The 22,112-nt window shown below is 54.2% G+C and overlaps 2 protein-coding genes across 6 annotated transcripts in view; one reads left to right on the top strand and one right to left on the bottom strand.

Annotated features, from left to right (window-relative positions):
- Positions 1-265: 265 nt before the first annotated feature.
- On the top strand, positions 266-19,218 carry Hspa12b (heat shock protein family A (Hsp70) member 12B). 2 transcript variants are annotated; one of them, XM_004634259.2, is made up of 13 exons: positions 266-348; positions 6,167-6,226; positions 7,651-7,748; positions 8,711-8,835; positions 12,204-12,390; positions 12,745-12,849; positions 13,506-13,622; positions 15,349-15,526; positions 16,346-16,432; positions 16,840-16,944; positions 17,044-17,302; positions 17,802-17,905; positions 18,419-19,218. In XM_004634259.2, exons 2-13 carry the CDS (start codon positions 6,184-6,186, stop codon positions 19,072-19,074), a joined length of 2,064 nt encoding a protein of 687 aa, XP_004634316.1. In that variant the 5' UTR covers positions 266-348; positions 6,167-6,183; the 3' UTR covers positions 19,075-19,218. The 2 variants fall into 2 exon arrangements, with proteins under 2 accessions (XP_004634316.1, XP_023574383.1); XM_023718615.1 differs by having other exon boundaries at positions 290-361.
- A 1,060-nt stretch (positions 19,219-20,278) lies between these two features.
- Positions 20,279-22,112, bottom strand: part of CUNH20orf27 (chromosome unknown C20orf27 homolog) — a 14,096-nt gene continuing 12,262 nt past the window's right edge. For 2 of the 4 annotated variants that reach the window (XM_004634262.2, XM_023718649.1), the window contains exons 5-6: positions 21,107-21,229; positions 20,279-20,936 (exon numbers count right to left, since the gene is read on the bottom strand). In XM_004634262.2, coding sequence (XP_004634319.1) covers positions 20,836-20,936; positions 21,107-21,229 — 224 coding nt within the window. In that variant the 3' untranslated portion in view covers positions 20,279-20,835. Of the gene's footprint in view, positions 20,937-21,106; positions 21,230-22,019; positions 22,097-22,112 lie in introns of all 4 variants that reach the window. The other 2 variants (XM_023718651.1, XM_023718650.1) reach the window with 2 other exon arrangements.

A 22,112-nucleotide genomic window follows, 5' to 3' on the forward strand; every position in this document is an offset into this window, starting at 1 on the left:
GGAGGCCGGCGAGGGTCTGGAATTCCTCTGCCGCTCCTCCCCACCCTTCCTCCCCAGCCCTCGGCTTTCCCTACCCCGGCTGGTGCGGGAGGGGGACGGAGGCCGGGCTGGGTAGGCCCCCTGGAGGCGCAGGCCCCGCCCCTCCCGCACATCTGGGCCGGGCGAGCAGCCATTCGGGCAGGGAGACGGAGGGGGAGGGGAAAGGGGGAGGGGAGTGACTGCGGGCGGGGCTGGCGGGCGGGTTGGCGGGGAGGCGCACGTCGAGGGCAGTGGGTTGCGGACTGTGGGCTGCGTGCCGCGGGCGGGGATCCAGGCGGTCGGACCGGGTCGAGCTGTCTAAAGGCCGAGGTGAGCTTTGGAGGTGAGATGGGGGCCGAGGAGGGCTATCTCGGCCGTCGGCTGAGACCCGCCCAGATCTGCAAACCCCACTCTTCGGTGAACTTGCGGCGGAAAGGCAGCTGTGTCGTTGCGCGTGCTTCTACCCGGGCTTTGGGACCCCACACGCGCTGCGCGGAGCTCAGGCGCTCAGACTATTGCCTGGCGGGAGAGCCCTGTGGGCTGGGCTCCGGCCTGGGGGAGCCAGCTGTGCTGACGGGTGCCTAGTTCTGAGATGGAGTCCAGGGGATTGAATGCAGGAGTGTGCTGGGAGGTGGCTAGGAGGCCCCAGACCCTATGGTCCCAGGATGGGAGAGGGTGGCCAAGGGTACCCGGGATCCAGGTTTCCCTCTATGAGGCCAGCTTGGGGGTTCATGTTGGGTGGGATCTGGGCTCCCACAAGGAGCAAGCTGGGGTAAGGAGAGCTGGGAGGGAGGCCGCGTGTGCTGACACAGGACCTAGGGACAGCATTTGGCCTAGGAGCTAGGGTGGGCAGGGTGGTGACCAAGGTCTGTGGCAGAGATGGGAGGGCCTCCCCACCCTGAAGCAAAGAGGTTGTTTGTGAACTGACTGCTGCTGGTGCAGACCCAAGGGCAGGGTGTGTGGAAAGCCAAGTTGAAGACAGGGAGGGATCATGGGCTGCAGTTCCTGTCATCCCTGCCCGAACACAGGAGAAACAGCCCCCTCCTCTCCTTTGTACAAGATGGGGCAGCCCTTTGGGTGCTATTTCTAATCTGGCCCTTGGGCCGTGGTAGTTGGCCCAATCTGTGGCTGGGGAAAAATGTTTGTGGCCTTATTTAGTTGGCTGATAGTCCTGTTCATTAAAGGACTGGCAGGGTGATAGAGGCATCAGTGGGCCAGAGAGGCAGGGTCTCAGGCAGAAGGTGAACGGTAACAACCCAGGTAGACTCTTTGTCCTCACTACCACCTGGTGAAGCCCTGAAATCCACCATCACCACACATCTGCAGAGCCAGGGGGCCAGCCTGAACACCTCATCCCAAGAGAATTCTCTGTCAGGCAAAAAACATCCTAGGATATTGTCAACCTGGGGAGAGAAAGAAAGGGTAATTCAGTTGGTTAAGAAGCACCAGGAGGGCCTAGCAGAATGAGCCTCCACCCTTGACACCCCTTATTTGGAGGCCATGTCTTGGGATCCCCAAGAGAGCTTGGGTTAAGAGTAGAAGACTGTTGGGCCGGGGAAATGGCTCAGTAGAATAAGTGCTTGACTGGCAATCTCAAGGATCTGAGTTCTAATCCCCGGTTCCGCAAAAAAAAAAAAAAAAGAGTAGAAGACTGTTGGCAAGCTCCACACGAAAGAGGCCGCATGCTCCTTGGCATGGAGGCAGGAGAGGCTCAGAGTAGCCACAAGTGGGGACCAGTCTGAGAGAACCCCCAGTCTGGGGAGAGCACTGGGAAGTTGCTGGTTGTGAGTGGCCTACTTGGCTGCACCTTCTCCCCAGTGCCTTGTGGGCAGAAGTTAAGACCAAGGGTCAGGTGTATCTGAAGACTGGAGATCAGCATGAAGCCAAGGGTTAGAGGTCAGTCCGTGGGCAGGTCATAGGGTCTGCCTGTGGGTAGGGTCGGTGTCAGGGTGGAGGCCATTTGGCAAGCGCTTGCAGCCAGGAAATGGAGTTACTTTCCATGTAAATCAAACCCATAGGCATCAGCAGTCTGAAACTAGTGGGTCTCTAGGGATGCACCTATTGCCCCCATTACAGCTGTGGACCCTGCCCTGACCAAATTTGGGCAGTGAGATCGTCCTGAGCCCTATGGCAGCACGGACCTTCAGTGGGTTTTTTTTGTTGGTGGTGTTTTTCTTGATTTATTTTTGACAGGATCTTACTATGTAATTCAGATTGGCCTTGGACTCACTGTGTAGCCCATGCTAGCCTCAAATTCAAAGAAATCCTGTTGCCTCAGCCTTGAAAGTGCTGGGATTACAGGTATACACCACTAAGCCTGGCTTTGCCTTGAATTTTTTGGGTGTGGGTACGTACTGAGGTGAGCAGGATCCCATGGGTGTTGAGCAGGGTCCCATGGGTATATGTGCATACTTACTTGGCTGTCACCCCTTCTACCTCCACCTCTCCAGGAATCAGTGAGAAATTCCTCTGTAACACACATTGATTCTAACTTCTGAAAGAACTCGAGATAAAATCTTCAGTAAGACTGAAAACTTCTAACAAGGAAAAATTCAGAATCAATGTCATGAAAGAAAGAATACTCCTCACTTTGCCTTCATCAACACCTTCCACTTCTGGACGTGGTACTCACATGTGGTACCTATTTTATAGGAGAAGGCACTGAGGTGTGGAGAGGTCAATGATGCACTACACTGAGGCCATAATAAGTCCTTAACATCCGAAGGACCCCCTGTAGGGGCCGTCCTCAGATCACATACTCAGGAGATAAAGTGACAAACTTCGGAGGGCTGGGGGGACTGCAGGCACATAGCTGGGACAAGGAATCCAGTGATGGCTTAGTTTTCTTTTCCTGGCAATACTAGGTTGTTTCTCTTGCAGGTCCAATAGCGTTGGCTCATAGAGATCCGTTGATTCATTCACTCAGTCAGTCATTCAACAAACTGGTTCCCGCACTTAGCACAGAGGCCAGCACAAAAGAAATGCCCAGTTCTCCTGTGGTAAGGAATTAAGCCATTCACATAGGACTGCTGGCCCCTCCCCTGTTCCCTGGATCAGCGGTATGCTGGTAAATGTTTTATTAGCAACTGTGTGAGAGGGAAAAACCGTGGATTTTAGCCTTGTCAAGTTCCATGTTGGAAATACTACCACTGTAGCTGGTTTCAAGCTACCAACAGTGATGTCAATGAATGTAGACTTGGAAAAAATAGACAGTATTGGACCTAGAGTGCTGGAGGGACTTAGCTGCACCACACACTCTGTCAGTCTGAGCTGAGCTCCTGTCCCTGGCTCTTGAGGTCCCTACTGACTCCCTCTGTTTGATTTCCCTTTTTCTCAGCATCTCCTGCCTGTCACACAAGGGCCCACAGCCAGGCTCTGCCCTTCTCCTGATTGTAAATCCTGGGCATCCAACTGACATGGGGCACAGCAGGACTGCATGTGTCTGGCAGTTTCCATGGGGCTGGCCATGCAAGAGTGCCCTAGGCTTACAGGGGCATGTGGGAGTCTGGGTGTCTGACCATGTTGAGGCTGGATTTGTGTAAACTGTGCAGGAACAAGGGCGTGTACATGTGTGTATGTGCATGCCAGTGCCCAGCCCTGTGTCTGTCTGTGTTGTTAGTAAAGTTTCCTGACCAGGCTACCAGGAGTGGGAGTGGGCCCTGGGCAGCCCTTCTCTTTGTTTAGAGAAGCAACCAGTCCCATAGATAAAAGGACAGTGACACCCGTGATGAACACAGGGACGTTTGAGCAACGCTTCTCCTGCTTAGGAGTTCTGATTCAGCAGGGCAGGGAGCTCAGGTTCTGCATTCCTGGCACGTTCCAGGGGGATGCCAGTGCTGTGGCCTGAGACCATGATGGATTCAGGTAACAGCTGTCAGGGTTTGCAGGGCCCTGCCTGTAGCCTGGGCTCCAGAGGCTCTCCCTCCAGCCACTGTCCCCACATCTATCCCCGTTCTCATCGAGTTTCTCCAGAAGTGTAGCTCGGTTCTCTCACCCCTTGCTCCTTCCTCACCTGGGCTTACTTGCCTTTGGCTTACAAGACAGTAAGTCAGTCTCATCTAACAGAATGGTACTGGGAATTGAACCCAGGGCGTCTCGATGTTGGGCAAGTGCATTGTCACTGAGCTGCATCCCTCATCCTTTTAAAGTTTTATTTTGACACAGTCTCGCTAGTTGCCCAGGCTGACTTCAGACTTGTGACCCTTCTGCCTAGTGACTAGCTGGGTTTACAGGATTGGGCCCCCATGCCTGCATTATCTAAGGACCTCTTAAAACATCTAGCTTCTCTGAATTCTCTCATCACAGTCTTCAGGAAACCATGGAGGGCTTTATCCCTTTGACAGTCCACCTTCCCCTATTTGCCTTTAACTGTCACTTTGCCTCCCTTCCCTTTCCGTTTTTGCTCTTTTCCAAGTGCCCCATGACAATGCTCCCAAATGCACATCTCCAACTCAGCTTTCTCCCTGATCATCTGCCATCTGGCTACTTGGAATATTCTGTTACTTCCAGCTCCAAATTGCACTGTGCCCTGCCAGCCTGCCCCTTCTCCAGTACTTTTCATCTCCCTGTCCGTGTCCTGCTTTGAGCCAGAGGACTGCACCTCGACATCTTCCTAAGCCCAAGTCCCATCTAATCTAATCAGCTCTGTGATTCTAACTACTGGGCCTCAGATGTCCCCACTTTTTTCTCAAGCCCCACAGCCACCACTATCTCCAGCTGGGCTCCTGTCTCTTGTGGTCCCCTCTCCCCAGGCAGCCAGAGAGCATATTAGTGTGCAAATCAAAGCTGAGTGTGGTGGCACACACCCATAATCCCAGTGCTCTGGGAAGCTGAGGAAGGCGAATTGATGAACTGCAAATTCAGGCCCAGCCTGGAAAACAATTTTTTTTTTTATATTTATTTATTTTTATTTATTGTGTGTGTGTGTGGCCAGCTCAGCCCACCAGGGGGCGGGTCTGGCAGGCACATGGTGCTGGGGATCGAACCGCGGTCCCTGTGCTTTGCCAAGCTTGTTTCAAGTAGGTGCTTTAGACCACTGAGCCATCTCTCCAGCCCTTGGAAAACAATTTAGCAAGACCTTATCTCACTTTTTTTTTTTTCATGTATTTGCTGCACGGTCTCACTATGCAGTTCAAGGCTCATAGTAATCCTCCTGTGTCAGCTTCCCCAGCACTGGGATTACAGCCATGCACCACCATGCCTGGTTTTTTTGTTTGTTTGTTTTTGTGTGTGTGGTACCAGGGATCGAACTCAGGACCTTGAGCTTGCAAGACACTTATTCCACTGAGCTATCTACCCGGTCCCCCACCATGCCTGGTTTTGTAGCAGGCACAGTGTGCCTGAGGTTCTGGGGCTGGCGTGGCATGTACTGGGGATCAAACTCAGATCCTTGCGCTTGCCAGGCAGGCACTTGGACCGCTGAGCTATCTTCCAAGCCCTCTTGTCTCAATTTTTAAATATACAAAAAACATATTTTTTTAAGGGGTGGGGTTGTAGCTCATGGTAAAACATCTACTTAGCATGTCTGTGGCCCTGAGTTCGATCTCCAGTATCCCCTACCAAAAAAAGCAAATTGAGTCATGCTCCGCCTCTAAGCTGCCACTTTAAACATTCAAGATTTGCTGTTGCCCTTCACACAAAAGCAAGTCTAATGAAGGGTGCTGGGGGCCCAGACGCTCTCCCAGCCTGCTGTCCCCTTCTCAGCCCTCTATAATGTTTGTAAACCAGAAGTCACTTCCATGATTGTGTGACGGTGATCAGCTCAGCCACCTGTCTGTGGGTCACCTGGATAGGCACAGTGTCTCTAGAGCACAGAGTTCCTCACCCAGCACCTGGCACCAGAGCGCATTAAGGATCCTCCTTATTTCTGCAAAGAAAACCATTTTTGACATAAGCTGGGCCTGTGAGGCTGAGCTTTAGATAAGACAAAAGAATTGCTGTAAGTTTAGGGTTACATATGATGGGTTATAATGGGATTTTTAAAAATGTCTTTATCTGCTGGAGAGACATATTGAAGAGTTTATAGGTGAAACAATGTGATGATACGCTTCAAAAGACTCCAGCCAGAGGTAAATAAATAAACTAAGCATTCAGAGAAAGAACAAAGAAAGAAGTAAACCCCATTCTGCTTGTCTGTTCCTGTTGACAGCTCTAGGGCCTGCGAGAATGCTGGCTGTCCCAGAGGTGGGCCTTCGGGGGCTGTACATCGGTAAGACCCTGGCACTCTACCCTGCCTGCCTCCCTGCACCCCTATACAAGCACCCACCCCTGGCTGTGGCTGCTGAGAGCTGTTCTGGAAATGCACGCTTGCATGTGCAGAGTGGTCTGTGTGCTCGGTGTCGGAATGTAGCTGTGGGCATACTTGCAGGGAGGGTCTTGTGCACAGATCCGTGTATGAAGTGAGTGTATAGGAGTGTGTATGTAGAAGGCCTGCGTGTACAAGGTGGATTTGTTCACAGGACCCCCTGTGTGTACATGAGCGGGGGCGTATGCACGTGTGTTGTGTAGGCAGGGTTTGTGCGCACATGACTATATATGATACATATGTGTACATGTTGTGCAGGGCAGGTGCACAGGACCCAGGATGAGTGTGTCTGTGGGACACACTGTCGCTGGTCTGCTCTGCAGGTGGACCAGCCATGTACAACCTTGTGCGCATGCGCATCCGGCCTGGCCTGGGAGCGGCTCTGGGCCTGGCAGGGGAGGGAGGCCGCCAGGCAGGAGGGACACGCCTCAGGAAGTCCATTCACAAAGACCTGGCAGGCCAGCCTTCCTTCCTGCCTCCCTTCCCAGGCTCTAGTCACAGCAACATGGCCTCTCAGGCTGGACTGGTGGCAGGGCTGAGCCTATGCTGGCTGAGGGGTAAAGAAGAGCCCTCAGAATGTGGCCACCATGTTCCTGCCCTGTTAGTATCTAGGCAGACTACTGTGCTGGCTGTGTACTTCTCAGAACCCTGGAATGTGTTCCTGGGTTACTCCAAGGCCAGCAAGAGTTGGGGACCTGCTAGGGTCACACACTAGCTGAGGTGTGTGTGTTGAGGCACAGGTAACCAGACTCCCTAGTGATTGGCTGTCCTGGAGCTGGTCTGGGAGAGGCACTGCCCTCCTCCTCCTGCTTACGTCCCCAGGCAGCCAGCTGGGCCTGAGGTGGCCCTTGTAGGGTGGGGGAGGGGAGGTTTCGCCAAGGCTGATTAGAACCATGTGGCCATCTTTAGGGTAGAGGGGAGCAGCCTCACTTCTGGGCCGGCTGTCCCACCTCCCAGCCATTTGTATCTGTAACTTCCCTTCTGTGTCTTTTCCACCTTCCACCCCCACCCCAGGAGCTCACTGCCGCCCCCCCATCCCTCCTTCCCTTCTGTCCCTAGACTCATTTTCCTCAGTATACAGCGCTTCTTTGTCTCCTCCTGTCCCCCACAGTGTGTGTCAGAGATGCTGAGGTGGTAGTGAGCCCAGGACAAGGTAGCCCCAAACTGACGATGGGCTCTTGGTCCCTACCCTGCCCCTGCCTAAGCATGTCTTTCCCACCATGCCAGTCCCCCTGCCCCTGCAGGACTGATGGTGAACCTTCTGGTGCCAGGCGAGGAGCCCAGCTTCCCTGATCATGCCAGTGTGACCTGCCTTCTCTTCTCTGCAGGCTCCAGCCCAGAGCGTTCCCCAGTGCCCAGCCCACCCGGCTCCCCAAGGACCCAGGAAAGCTGTGGCATTGCCCCCCTCACACCCTCACAGTCACCAGTAAGCAGGGTGAGGGGCTGGGGCGGGGGGTGACCTAGGCAATGTGGAGAAGGATTGTGCCTCACAGAGAGTGCTGGGCCTGGACTAAGAATGGGGAGAAGGCAGGGGCAGGGCCAGGCCACCATGCTGCAAGTCCCATGCCCACCTAAAGGATTAGCCTTAGGTGGCTTTGACCTTAGGGTAACAATTCTACTGGGAAGGTAAAAAGCCCTATGTAACTACCTCCACATGCTCCCGTCTTCAGAATGACATTCAAGGGCCAGGGCAGATTGTAGGGTGAGCATGTGGTTTTTCTAAGTCCTTAAAGCCCTGAGGCCTCCCAGAGTTGCCTTCCCTCCTTGCCAGCCACAGCCCATCTTAATTCAAGCCGTATCTAGGGGAAGTGAGGTATGCTGTTAAAAGCAGTTAGGAAACTACTTGCTTGGTATTTCCAGGACATAGCTTCCCCCAGCCCCTACCCCCAAAGGATGGTGTTGCCCTGGGGATCCAGCCTGGACACTCTTGTTCTCAGGAAGCCCAGGCCTCTCCCAGGCTGCCTATATCGAGGTCTCTCCTGTCTGCTACAGCATCAGCCTGGTTTGTGTCACTGTGGCCCCAAAGAGCAGAGGGTAAAATACAGGTCCATGTGCTATAAAGCTTCTCAGAAGATACAGTTGCTCCCAGCTGGGCCCAGGCTACAGGATACTGTGAAGTTGGAGGGGGGGGGGGACTGGGCAAGACCATCCAGGCAGAGGTGGGTAGAGAACTGGAAACAGGAAAGCAACCATCTGCCAGGGTGACTTGAAGTGCTGGAGATTTCTGAATAGTTGGCCTGTCCTAGGCTCAGCCTGGAGCCTGGGAGAGGTGGGGATGGGAGGGGAGCACGGGCTGGTGGGCCTGGACCTGGGGAGGGGAACAGTGCCCTGCTGGGGCTTGGCCGCTTCCTGCGGGCTGCTCGCTGACTCCAGGTCTTGGATTTGCAGAAGCCAGAGGCCCGAGTTCCCCAGCAGGCCTCCTTCTCTGTGGTAGTTGCCATTGACTTCGGTACCACGTCCAGCGGCTATGCCTTCAGCTTTACCAGTGACCCGGAGTCCATCCACATGATGAGGTGATGACAGCTGGGCTGGAAGATTTGGGGTGGGACAGGCCTGGTCCCAGAAAGCCACAGAGGCATAAGGGATGAGCCCTGGGTCTGAGCCCCTCACCTCAGCTGAAATGCTCTTTTCACCTGCAGACATTTTAATTTTTTTTGGGGGGGGGGACTATAACAGGTGATAAAATACATAAATCTATTTTGGGATTACACACAAACATACACACACATGTGTGCATATATGTATTTTGAAAACAAAATGGCCTGTCATACAACTTGCTTTTTTATCTTTTAGTGAAAAGCCTTGTTAATCCCCCTTTTGTTCCAGTTTTAGCATTTGTGCTACCAAGGGGAGCACACAACTCGCAGCGCTATTGGCGGGTGTTTTGTGTCCAGACATGCGCAGCTCTACTTCCTTTGGGCAGTTTCCCAGTATTCCTCAGCACAGATGCGCCCCAGTGAGTCCTCTGCCCTCTTGGCAGTAGCTTGGGTTTGTTTTCCTCTCATTTTTCACTTTATAGAAAGTGCCACATGAACGTCCTCTCAGCAGTTGTGCTGGGATTTCTGGAGGGTAGATTTCTAGATGGAGTTTTGTAGCTGTGATGCCAAGTAGAGAACAAGAGATGTCTGAAAAAACCCATTCTGAGGTTGCGCTTTGCTTGAGCGCTTCCTTTTAGTCCTTTTTTTTTTTTTACCATAACGAAATACCTGAGGTGGGCCACTGCCTCCTTTTTACCTGAGGCAGGAGATTTACTTTAACACACAGTTCTGGTGAGTAGAATTTCACAGTGATGCAGGGATCACATGACAAGAGAGAAAATGTGGGTGTCTGTCTGTTCTCTCCCTCTTTTCTTTTCTTTTCTTTTTCTTTTCTTTTTTTTTTTTTTTTTTTTTGAGGAACTGGGGATTGAACTCAAGCCCTTGCACTTGCCAGGGAAGCGCTTATTCCACTGAGCCATCTCCCCGGCCCTCTCTCTCCCTCTTTTCTGAAATTTTTATTTTTTTATTTTTTTGTGGAACTGGGGATTGAACTCAGGCCCTTGTGCTTGCCAGGCAAGCGCTTATTCTGCTGAGCCATCTCCCCGGGCCCTTTTCTGAAATTTTTAAAATTTAATTTTTTATCAGTACATGTTTGCAGTACATAATAAGCACTGTACACAGTGTGAGGAGTTGGTACCTGTACGTAACACATCTCAAGTCTTCCCTCCTCCTCCCTCCACCTCTTCTTTCCCTTCCCTTTGCCCAAAGATCTTGTCTCCCTGTTTCCTATTACCTCTATTTTACCTTGGTCTTTATTTATATTTAGGGTTTCTCATAGAAGAGAAACTTGGATATTTGTACTTGTGTGTCTGATTTATTTCACTTAATATTATGGTCTCAAGATGCATCCATTTTTCTACAAATGACTCAAATTTATCCTTCATAGCCAAGTAGCATTCCATTGTGAGTAAATTCTGCTCACCTGTCCTTGGACACATAGGCCACTTCAAAGCTTTAGCTACTATGAGTTGTGCTGCTATAAACATGGGTATGTATGGATTAATGTCATACGATGTCTAACTCAGGCCCTCCCTCTGCTTATAAAGCTACCAGGAGTTCACTAAGGCTTTGCCTTAATGACTTTATTTTAGTCCTACTCACTTTCCAAAGATTTCACCTCTAAACATTATAAATGGGGCCAGGGAGATGGCTCAGTGGAATTAGTGCTTCCCTGGCAAAAGCAAGGACCTGAGTTCAATTCCCAGTTCCGAAAAAAAAAACAAAAAAACTATACTCAAATGTTATAAATGGGTTGTTTCTACCTTCTTAATACTTGGCAATAGAGGTTGAATTTCCACACATGAAGACTTGGGGGCACCCAAACTATATATATCCAAAGTGTAGCAACTCCCCCTGGACTCAGGCCCCTAATTCTTTGATTGTGTCTTACCATGGCTGCAGCCAGGTGGTGAAGCTACAGAAAGTGCCCCAACTCTCAGCCCAGTCTGGGGTAGGAGATACAGGGGGCCTCCCAAGGGCCTGGGAGGCTGAGTGGAAGGGAATGGACAGAGACAGAGGTCACTGCCCCAAAGATACATGGCACATGACCTTCAGGACCTTGGACTAATTTTTCCTCTCATTGCAACCTCCACATGACAAGAGGCCACAGAGGCTGTGGGCATTCAACCCTGTCCATGAGCTTCAGGCCATCCCAAATGGCACGACTGTCAGCATGCACAGCTGAGGCCTTGCTGGCCCAGGGTGGGACAGGCACATATGAAGGGATACTTTCTCTATCCTATAGAAGTGACAGTCACAGGAAATAAATGGGGGACATTTTGGCCAAACCTTCCTTCCCACCAGCTGCCAAGCCCCATCATTGCCATGCCTCCCTGGAATCCCCAGAATATCCATCCTTTTCTCTCCAAGACTGGCAGCCTGCCTTAGTTCAGCCCCACCCTTCCATCTGGACCTCAGCGATAGCCCCCTCCCTGGTTAAGCTCCTCTGTCCTCTCCTCCCTCCCGCCTGTTCTATGAAGACCAAGCAGCCTTCCTTTCCAAAGGCACATGTGGTCCTGCCTCTTCACTCAGCTATTTGAAATCCATCAGAACAGTGGTGTTTCTGCCATGCTGTTTGATGTCTTCCATTCTCCAGCCTTGGCATTCTGGCACTTTCTCCTGCTGTGTATTCAGGGGATCTCTGATCTGCGGCTGGCTCCCCCTGCTGTTCACACCTCTAACCTTTTGCACTTGCTCTTCCTCTGCCTGAATTCCTGGTTCCTTCCCCCAAAGGGCTGCAGTGGTGAATCTGGTCTGAAGGAGTCTCAGTATCAGAAGACAGAAGGAGCAAAGGATTTTTCAGGCTGTGAAGTGGGCAGGGAGCTCTAGGTGGATGTCCAGAAGCCGCTGCAGAGAAGGAGGTTCCGCATCTCATCCAGGTGTTGGGGATCTTGAGTGTAGCTGCTAAGGTGGTTCAGATAGAAATAGTCATGAAAGACGCTAAAGGAGCTTGGCTTTAGGGGACAGCTTTAAGGAGGGCGAAGTGGTGAAGGCTTCTGCTGAGGTCCTGGAGAGACAAATATGAGGCCAGACCAGCTGTCCTGCTGCTTGGGGAGAGGTCAGATGGTGGCCTTCCATGGGAGGATTGGGGCTCAGATGAGACCAGTGGCCTCATGGACAGAAAGGAGCCCATGGCTAGCATTTATGAAAATTCGGCTGGGTGCCATTTGCTTGTCACAAGAACCCAAAAAGGCAGATATTACTATTGTTCCCATTGTATAGATGAAAAGAACGAGGCTCAGGAAGGTTGTGACCTGCCCAGGGCATACAGCTGGTCGCAGAGCCAGTGTCCATGTTCATAAAGGGATGATTGTCGCTGACCTCACTTCCCTGTGTCTCTGCAGGAAATGGGAGGGTGGGGATCCTGGTGTGGCCCACCAGAAGACTCCTACCTGCCTACTGCTGACTCCAGAGGGCACCTTTCACAGTTTTGGCTATACGGCCCGAGATTACTACCATGACCTGGACCCTGAGGAGGCCCGGGACTGGCTCTACTTCGAGAAATTCAAGATGAAGATCCATAGTGCCACGGTGCGCAATGTAGCAGGCAGCGCTCCATCCAGGGAGCCAGGGCCAAGATGGGACCAAGTGGCCTCACTGGAGGAGGGGCACAACCAAGGGAAGGGAGGAAGGGCGTGATGGGGGAGAGGCTAAGAAGCAGGCAGAGCTCCAAGGTGGGTCGGGTGGGGCTAAGATGGGTGGGACCCGGAGTGGGGATGGGATAGAGGAGAGGTGGTGCTGAGGAGAGGCCCTGGGGCTAAGGCATCAAATGTGAGACTGGGAAAAGGAGAAAGTTTAGGACATGGGGTGATTTTAAGGAAAAGGCCACGAGGAAATGGGGGCAGAGCTATGGCCTCCTCCAGAGATACCCCGTGTCTCTGCTAGGATCTCACCTTGAAGACCCAGCTAGAGGCCGTAAATGGAAAGAAGATGCCAGCCCTGGAGGTGTTTGCCCATGCCCTGCACTTCTTCAAGGAGCATGCCCTGCAGGTGTGTGCTGCCTGTCCCTGCCTACTGGGCCAGTGGTTCCCAGCCCCTCCTACTCCTTTCCTCTCCAACACCTGGCCCCTATGCATCCACCAACATAGATGCCAGAGGGCCACTTCTTCATCCTCCCTCCCTGAACCTGCCCCAGGCCACACGGGGAGGGAAGAGGTTCTTCTAACTCAACTGGGAAGTCCTTCCTGAGGTTAATTCCTCTAGCGGCCCTGCAGGGCTGAAGATGCCCCAAGCCAGCTGGAAAGAAAAAAATACTCAACACCCATGAGCTAAGGAAGGAAAGGTTTATTTAGGTCCAGTTTGTGGAGGTTTCAGTCCATAATCAGTTGGCTCCAAGGCAGAGCAGCACGTGGCAGAAGGGCACTGGAGAGGAGGAAAAGCTCATGACAGGCAGGAGGTGAACAAGCAAGCGGCAGGCAGCCACAGCTTTTTCTATCTCTTCTATCTTATTCAGACTACTTAGGATGAGTAACATTCACAGCCTTAATCCTAGTACCTTGGATCCTAGCATTGCATGATGAATCAATCCCAGCACCACACTCTAGATCCAGCCACCTCTGAAAAAGGCCAATGTATGACTGCATGAGGCTTTGGGTAGGAGGATCTAGACACAAGCTATCACACTTCCCTGACCTCTCCTGCTGCAGGAACTGAGGGAGCAGTGCCCATCACTGCCAGAGAAGGACACCGTGCGCTGGGTGTTGACAGTGCCTGCCATCTGGAAGCAGCCAGCCAAGCAATTCATGCGGGAGGCCGCCTACCTTGTAAGCACACATGGGTGAGGACCCTGGGGATGGCCACCCTGGAAGCACAGTCATTGCATAAAGACCTCCAGCTCCCCTGCCTCCACCAGAATTTTGGTTGTTGCCACCAAGAGAAGTGGGTCTTGTCAGGTGGACAAGAGGCATAGCCTAGATCAGCATGAAGTGGAGTTTCTCAGAAGCACAGCCCACCATGTAGTCTTATGAGCTTGGTCTATTGAAGATGAGTCTCAGGAGACAGGGAAGGAGGAAGCAAGACGGGAGAGACAGCTGAGCAAGATGTGGTTCCTCTGAGGGTTGCCTCAGCCGGGTCCCTCGGGGAGCTGCTGAGGGAAAACTATGTAGCATTGAGTTGGCTACAGAGAGGCAAGGGTCCCTATCAGTCTGTCACTGGTGGCAGGGGAGTGGGAGGGCCACCTGTCCAAGTGAGGTGGGTCTCCTTCAGCTGAGGGTAGCTGTCTGGAGAAAGGGCAGCTGAGTCAACAGCAACTGACACAGCAGCAGGCAGGGCACTGAGGACACCCACTGTGACTGACATTGGTGTTTTAAAGACATCCCCCCGCTACCGCCACTATTGTAGATTGTTGAACAGAAAGAGAACTCTGGCCAGAGTGCTGGTGTTCCTACCAAAGAGACATGAAAGTCTAGAAGAAGAGGGTGGGGCTCAGGCACTACCCTCTCCACTGGCACAGCCTCAGAGAAGAAATTGCTTGGCCCCAGCCTTGGGGCCTTGGAAAACAGAGCCTCAGACAGTGGTGGTAAACCTATGGCACATAGGTTGCAGAGGGCTATTTGTATCTTTGAAAGCTAAAAGGTTTGCTATCATTGCCTTAGGACATCTCTAGCCTGCCTGTGGCCCCCTGGGGATTCCAGGGCCCCTAACACCAACATACCTATGGGCCAGGCATGACCCAGGAGCCAGGTCTGCACAGTATATTGCTAGTTCCTAGAAGGAGCTGATCCCTTGCAGAGCCCATGGCAGAAGCAAAGCTGCCCTAGGTGAAACAAATGTCACCCGAGTCCCCTGGCCTGTTTACATGCCTTGCTTCCTCCCATGCTGTCCTCTGCTGTCAGCTCCACAAGGACTGGCCCTGGGCAGGAAGTCTCATCACTACTCATCTCCCTCTGCCCCACCTGGTCAGGCTCTAGGAAACCCTACAAACCCTAAAGTACTTCCCAAAGGGCTCCCCTGCCCTGGTTGAGGAAATACCAGCTTCTAAGGGTTTCCCCTCCCCACCTTACCCTGGAACTGGCCTGTCTTGGTGCCTGGAATTTCACTATTTCCTTCCTGCTATAGCAGGTTCTCAGGAACAAAGTTCTCCTGGGAGTGGGGCAGCCTGTGGCCAGTGTCTGACACCAGCCTGGTGAGCCCAATGGGGCCCCCGCCATCTCCTCTGATTCACTACACCCCACACTGTGCTCAAGTCTCTGCTAACACTGCAGTCAGTGCATAGCTGGCCAGCCTTGCTCCTGTGAGAAGACCTTACCACAGTTCCATCATTTCTTCCTGCTGTCAACCCTGTGACCCCTTTGCCTATGCCATGGTTCTCCCCTGCCTGGTCACAGGGTGGCTATGAGGCTGCTCCAAATTTGCACAGCATGAAGGGGCCTGAGAGACCTAGTATAGGTGAGGTTTGACAAGTGACAGGGAAGGAGGTGGAAATCCCCAGGCCCCAGGGTGTCCTCCTAGATGTGACAGCCTCTGGTGCTGCCCACCACCTACTTCCAGGCTGGCCTCGTGTCTCGAGAGAATGCAGAACAGCTACTCATCGCTCTGGAGCCTGAGGCAGCCTCCGTCTACTGCCGGAAGCTGCGGCTGCACCAGCTCATGGACCTGAGTAGCAGAACCCCAAGTGGTGGGCGACTGGGTGGCGAGCGCCGGTCCATTGACTCCAGCTTCCGGCAGGGTGAGCTGCCTCAGGGATACTGCAGGAGCAGGGTTTAGAGGAGTTGACCTTACAGGGTCAGAAAGGCAATGGGACCAGACACTTAGCGATGTCCAGCATGCAGGGGAGAGAGCCTCATCTTAGGGAGTAGCAAATCTCTGGTGGAGGGAGGTACACCCCTAGTCAGGGGGACCCTAGGGGTGGGGTGGAGTGGGGTGGGGGCATAACAAAGCCTTGATCTGAGATGTCCCATCCTAGCGCAGAGATTTTATCTTGCCTGGTGTACCCCCATCTGGAGGTGCAGTGCTCAGGTGGGCACTGACTTAAGGTACAGGGCTTAGGTGGGCACTGACGAAGGAGGAAGTCAGAGTGCATTCCCATCTTCCTTTAAACTGATTGCATTGGCTGTTGTTCCCCACTAGCCCTTCTGTCCCCACCAACCCCACAATCCTACTGCCAGAACCAGGCATAGAAGCCAAAGACATCTATGAGCTGTCTGAACCATCTTCCCAAATGCCTTCTACCATGACCAACAGGAGCTGAGCCCCCCGGTGTCCCCTAGGACTCCTGGGGCCTCCCTACCCTACCCAGCTCCTCCAAAACCTTCTAAGCCTGATTTTGCTGAGGCCTGCTGTCTCCTGGGTGTAGGGAAGGTCTTGTGGCAGGAAATACCTCTTCCCAGCTGTTAGATACAGTGCCTGGGTTTGGGGCAATTGCTCTCCACGGGCACAGGAATGTCAAGGGCACTGGCTGTTCCAGTGCTCTGGGAGGTATGGTGGGGAGGATGGGGTTGAATGTGATAGCTCCTGACCTCACTTTTTCTGCTGTCCCCAACTCTAGCCCGTGAGCAGCTGCGAAGGTCCCGCCACAGCCGTACATTCCTGGTAGAGTCAGGAGTGGGAGAGCTGTGGGCAGAAATGCAAGCAGGTGAGAGAGGGATAGAGGGATTTTTCTCTGACCCTGCTGGTAACCATACACTGATGGGGGAAGGTACACTGCCTAAACCCTTCCTCTTCCATTGCTGTATCTAACCTGGAAGTCCCTTCACAGTCACCCCCCCACCCCCGCCTCACTCAGAGCCACAACCCTGACTCCCACTTCTGGAGGGATTCTCAGGACACGGAATGAGTTGAAGAACCTCTGGAGCCATGCTAAGCCTGTTTGGTGGCCTGAGGATCAAGCACCCGAAAGCGCACACATACATACACACGGCATGAGCGTGCGCGTGCATACTCGCAGAGTTTGAGATCTAGGGCAGGGTTGGAGGCTGGAGCAGAAAGGACTCAGGGCTGAGAATTCGAGCAGGCCCTGAGTGCCTGAGCTGGCCTCCGCAGGGGACCGTTACATGGTGGCAGACTGCGGGGGAGGCACTGTGGACCTGACCGTGCACCAGCTGGAGCAGCCCCATGGTACTCTGAAGGAGCTCTACAAGGCATCTGGTGAGGTGCAGCGACCTTGTTAACCGGCGCGCTCTGGCCCTGCAACGCCCCCTGGCGGCCGAGTGCCCGCTGACGCCCTCTGCTTCCTGCCCACTACAGGAGGCCCCTACGGCGCGGTGGGTGTGGACTTGGCTTTTGAGCAGTTACTCTGCCGCATCTTCGGAGAGGACTTCATTTCCACCTTCAAAAGGCAACGACCAGCAGCCTGGGTGGATCTGACCATCGCCTTCGAGGCCCGCAAACGCACAGCGGGTCCGCACCGGGCAGGGGCGCTTAACATCTCGCTGCCTTTCTCCTTCATTGACTTCTACCGAAAGCAGCGAGGACACAACGTGGAGACTGCCCTGCGCAGGAGCAGGTGGGCCCAGAGCCAGGATTCAGGGTTTGAGGTTTGGTTTGCAGATGGGGAATGTCAGGGTAAAGAGGATCCACCAGGGAGTGGTGGAGGTCTGCCTGATCAGTTGTGCGCACGCGCGCATACATGTAGGAGAAAGGGGTGAGTGCACCCAAAGAGCACATCCACCCCTGGAATCCGAGTCTAACCTGGACAAGGAGAATCATGGGATGTGTATGTTTCCCTGCCTGCACCAGGGCACCCTGCCAGCCAGTGCTTCTTGGGTCCTCTGAGCCAAGGAAAGGGGAAGCTCCTTTCCTGCGACCTCATGCTAGGACTGGAGCAGGCCGTGGAGTGGGGTGGGGATAAGGGTCAACACCCAGCAGGCCCACCCAGAACACAGTGCACAGGGAGCATCAAGCATACCTGCCTGAAGGCAGGGGTAGGAAACAAGTGGACTCCAAGCCGCAGCAAATAGCTGGACCTCAACCGACAGACACCTGTGTCCCTTTGCCACCTACAGTGTGAACTTCGTGAAGTGGTCCTCCCAGGGGATGCTTCGGATGTCTTGTGAGGCCATGAATGAGCTTTTTCAGCCCACAGTCAATGGGATCATCCAGCATATAGGTGAGTGCATAGGCTCAAGGTCTCTGGCCCATTAGTGTCCCCGGAAACAGCCACTCATCCATCCACTGGGATGAGACCCAGTGTCACCTGAACCACCTGGAGCATGCAGTGTGGTGTGATTAAGAGCTACAAGGATAATGGGAAGTCTTGTCAGGTTACAAAACCTCTAGTGCCTCGGTTTTCCCATTAGTTAATTGGGGTGATAGTATTGGGTCCTCAAACGCTATCATAAGGGCAAGTGAGCTGACATGTCCTGTGGGCATGCTGGCTGGCACACAATGTGTAGGCTGTTAATACTGTAAATGCAATCTGGGGTAGAGGGAGGGAAAGCGTTTAGGAGGTGGATGTTGGTTGTGAAGAATGCCGAGTGAAAGCATTGTCTCCCCTATCAGGAAGTAGTTCACAGGCATGGCAAGGTGTTAGTTGCCAGGAGAATGCAAGTGGGGAGCGGCAGTCGCCAATCACTCCTCTCTCTTCTACCCTTGTCATGCCCCTTCCCGGCCCGGCCCACAGAGGCGCTGCTGGAGCGGCCAGAGGTGCAAGGCGTGAAGTTGCTGTTCCTGGTGGGCGGCTTTGCAGAGTCGGCAGTGCTGCAGCACGCAGTGCAGGCGGCGCTGGGCGCCCGCGGCCTGCGTGTTGTGGTCCCGCACGACGTCAGCCTCACCATTCTCAAGGGTGCCGTACTCTTCGGTCAGGCGCCAGGCGTGGTGAGGGTGCGCCGCTCGCCGCTCACCTATGGCGTGGGCGTACTCAACCGCTTTGTGCCCGGGCGCCACCCGCCGGACAAGCTGCTGGTACGCGACGGCCGTCGCTGGTGCACCGATGTCTTCGAGCGTTTCGTGGCCGCCGAGCAGTCGGTGGCCTTGGGCGAAGAGGTTCGCCGCAGCTACTGCCCGGCGCGCCCGGGCCAGCGGCGCGTACTGATCAACCTGTACTGCTGCGCTGCGGAAGACGCACGCTTCATCACTGACCCGGGTGTGCGCAAGTGCGGCGCGCTCAGCCTGGAGCTCGAGCCAGCCGAGGGCGGCCAGGACAGCGCCGGCGCGCCCCCCAGCCGCCGCGAGATCCGCGCAGCCATGCAGTTTGGTGACACCGAGATTAAGGTCACCGCCGTAGACGTCAGCACCAATCGCTCGGTGCGCGCCGCTATTGACTTTCTTTCCCACTAAGGGCGCAGTACAGTGCCAGCCCCTTTTGGCTCAGGCCCTCCCTCTTCCGGGGCTTGAGGACGCACTAGTTCAAAAGTCGGCGCCCCCAGCTGGAGAGATGAGGTCGAGGGAGGGAGGGAGGGTGGGGACACTTGGAGACTTGCTGTGGGTTTGGGCGGTGGTCCACTGACTGGAAGGGCCCCACCAAAAACCAATGGAACAGGACAATTCTTCGAAGAGGTTCGCAGGAGGACGCAACCCTGGTTGGTGGAGGGCGTGACACCTAAAGGAGAAGGCAGCGGAAGAGAACCCTAAACTGAGGGTTGTAGGGCCAGGCTAGGGGAAACACGGTTGGTTGTGCAGGACGTGAACTGAATGAAGTTCAGATGGATGGGCTCCAATCACAGGGACGCCGGGCAACCCAACTGCACGTCAGAGGGAAAGGGAAAGGGGAAACGAGGGACAAGGATAGGCGCACCTTCTTGGATGTGCTGGCAACACGAGGATGACTGTTAACTGCAGAAGGGCAGTGCCTGACTGACTACTGGGGAGGCTGTGTTACAGTGAGGACAGTTTGAAAGGGCTTGGGTGGAGCTTACTAGAGGCCCCAAGGGCAGCCCATGAGCTGCCCCGTTGCTCCTCATCCCAGCCTTACAAGGGCTGCTGAGGGAACAGGCGAAGGAGGAGGAGCTGGGGGATGGCCCCAGCTCAGTAACTGACTTGTGTGATCCCTGACCACCTGTGGGCCAGTTTCCCCAAATGTGAAATGTCACTTTCCTCCAAAGTATCAGTCCCACCTGTCTAAGAACCCATCCTAAGGTGACAATAAAGTGTTTACGTTCAAGGGGAGCCATGGCCAGGTGGCACGCACAAGTGGAGTCGAGTGGGAGTTGTGCAGGAGGAACAGGGCTAGATTTTTTTAAATGCTTAGTTGTACACAGAGCTGGGAACCCACCAGAAGGGGGTGCTACTGCCTCCCTGTCAAGGATCCCCAACAACTAATTTCTTAAGACTTCCTGGCAAGGCAGGAGGCCCCTCTCCATCCAAACTGCTGCTGTGCCTAGTCCCAAGCCTCCAGTGTCACACCTGTGCACACCTCTTCTGGGCTAGGTGCTACAAGACCATGCCACACCACGGCTTCCCAATATAAGTAACAAATTAGCAAAGTCCTTTAGTCCACCTGCTAAGGATTAGGGACCCCAGAGAAAATACCACTAGCTTCTGATATCCACTAAAGTTTTATTTCTTTAGGTTTCTATCCCAATCAGTCACTTAAAAACCCAGTATCACAGACCTGAGGGGTAGGGGCTGGGAGCTGCACCTCGCTCCTCCTCACAAGGTTAGCAGGGCAAGAACGAGGGGCAGGAGAGGTGGTTGAGGCAGAGCGGCAGCAGCAATGGGGCGACAGCATCACAAAGCCACTCTGTCCTCTCCCAGACCCTGGCTAAAGCCCCTGCAGCTTGGGGTAGACAGGAGGTAGGACCCACCCCAGGCCCTCACCCTCCCCTCCTCGGATAGCCTCCTTGGGGGTTCAACCAGTTTCTTTCAGCAGGAGACTGAGGCACACGGAGAGGAGGGGATGGGAGAGAGGAAGTCGCAGGAGAGGCAGGGTGGTGGCACATGAAGGCAGAGGTGAGAGGTGTGGGCACAGGTGCAGCTGGGTCTTGGAGGCCATGGGACACTCCACCCCACACACCCAGGAGGAGGGAGGAAGCCACACCATCACGCAGCAAGTTGGAGACACAGCGGGGTTAAGGCTGAGGGGCAAGGCGGCTGTTGATCTCAGTCAAAGCCATGCCAGTCGCTGTGCTCTGAGTCGTACTCCAGCTCAGCGCCCACGCACTTGACACCATCCAGCAGCATGGGGGTGCCGTGATGCCGGTCTGCAAGGTTAGGGTGCATATCAGCTTGCATGCTGCACCTGGTCCCACCCACATGGCACACTCCAGACAGCTACCCCAGGGATTGGCCTGGAATGGGGACAGCTCTACAAGGTCAGGACCACAGCCGGGCAAGCCACTTCCCCCTAGCCTCCCACGTGCCTCTCACTCACCCATGACGCGTGCCTGCACCGTCACACGCACACAAGCACCTGTGCCACCCTCACAGGCCAGTAGCATCTCCTCTTTGAGGACTCCTTCCTTGTGTGCAGAGTATTCACACTTGACACTGTAACCTGTCAGAACAGGGACCACAGGTGATCAGCAACCCCCGAGGCTTTCCAATCCTGATCCAACAGGATCATGCCCTGTTCTACCCTCCTAAAGAAAGGAAACTGAGACCCTCCCACAAGGTGGATGCAAGGTAAGGCTGGGCAAACCTCCCAGTTTTCACATAGCTGACCATGCTACAGGCTCTAAGCCAGGCCAGCATGGAGCCAAGGGTGAGACAAGCACAAACAGACTTCTGAGAAAAAGGCCAGCTCCTTCCACACAAAGGAAGACAGGGAGAAGGGTGGTAGACAAGGGGGCAAGCAGGGCAGGCTCTGAGTGGGCCAGGTAGCAAGAGGCAAGGCCAAGGCCCCAGGGGCCTTGCTTAGTTCAGTGAAGATCATGAGGTGGGGTGAGACAAACTGAGGCTGGGGCTGCCTGCCTGTCTGCCTGTGAAATGACACCACAGGCTCTGCCAGGTGGGGGCAGGGTAGGGCCTGCAGCCAGCTGGGTAGGTACAGGCAACCTGAAAATGAAGAGCAACAGTAGGCTTTCTCAGGCAGGTGAAAGGGAGCTCCTCTGTGGCTCCCATCACAGTGTCCTCTGCTGAGGAGACCATTGGACAAGGTGCAGGCGCAGGCCAGCAACGAGAGTTCACTGACTTCTGCCCAGGAAAGGAGGCTGGGATGTGGAACAGCCAAGCTGCCTACTGCAAGCTCATAATGAGGGGCCATGTCCCTAAATGGACTGCCTTATACTTACATCTGGGACCTGCTAGACGGGGGCCAGCCTCCAGCACCCCAGATGGGCACTTACCTTCAGGGACAGGCACAACACTGAGGAGCTTGAGGTGCAGGCTGGGAATGGGCGTCTCCCGGATGTCCTTGCTCAGCCTACGCACTGGGGGTA

Source organism: Octodon degus, unplaced genomic scaffold, assembly GCF_000260255.1.
Source record: "Octodon degus isolate 3935 unplaced genomic scaffold, OctDeg1.0 scaffold00060, whole genome shotgun sequence".
Taxonomy (NCBI): domain Eukaryota; kingdom Metazoa; phylum Chordata; class Mammalia; order Rodentia; family Octodontidae; genus Octodon; species Octodon degus.

Excerpts from the sequence above, each read along its gene's own strand:
- Hspa12b (XM_004634259.2), top strand. The coding sequence starts at position 6,184 with ATGCTGGCTGTCCCAGAGGTGGGCCTTCGGGGGCTGTACATCG. Across the intron at positions 7,749-8,710 it reads TCACACCCTCACAGTCACCA|AAGCCAGAGGCCCGAGTTCC; the intron begins GTAAGCAGGGTG and ends TTGGATTTGCAG. Across the intron at positions 15,527-16,345 it reads TGACTCCAGCTTCCGGCAGG|CCCGTGAGCAGCTGCGAAGG; the intron begins GTGAGCTGCCTC and ends CCCCAACTCTAG.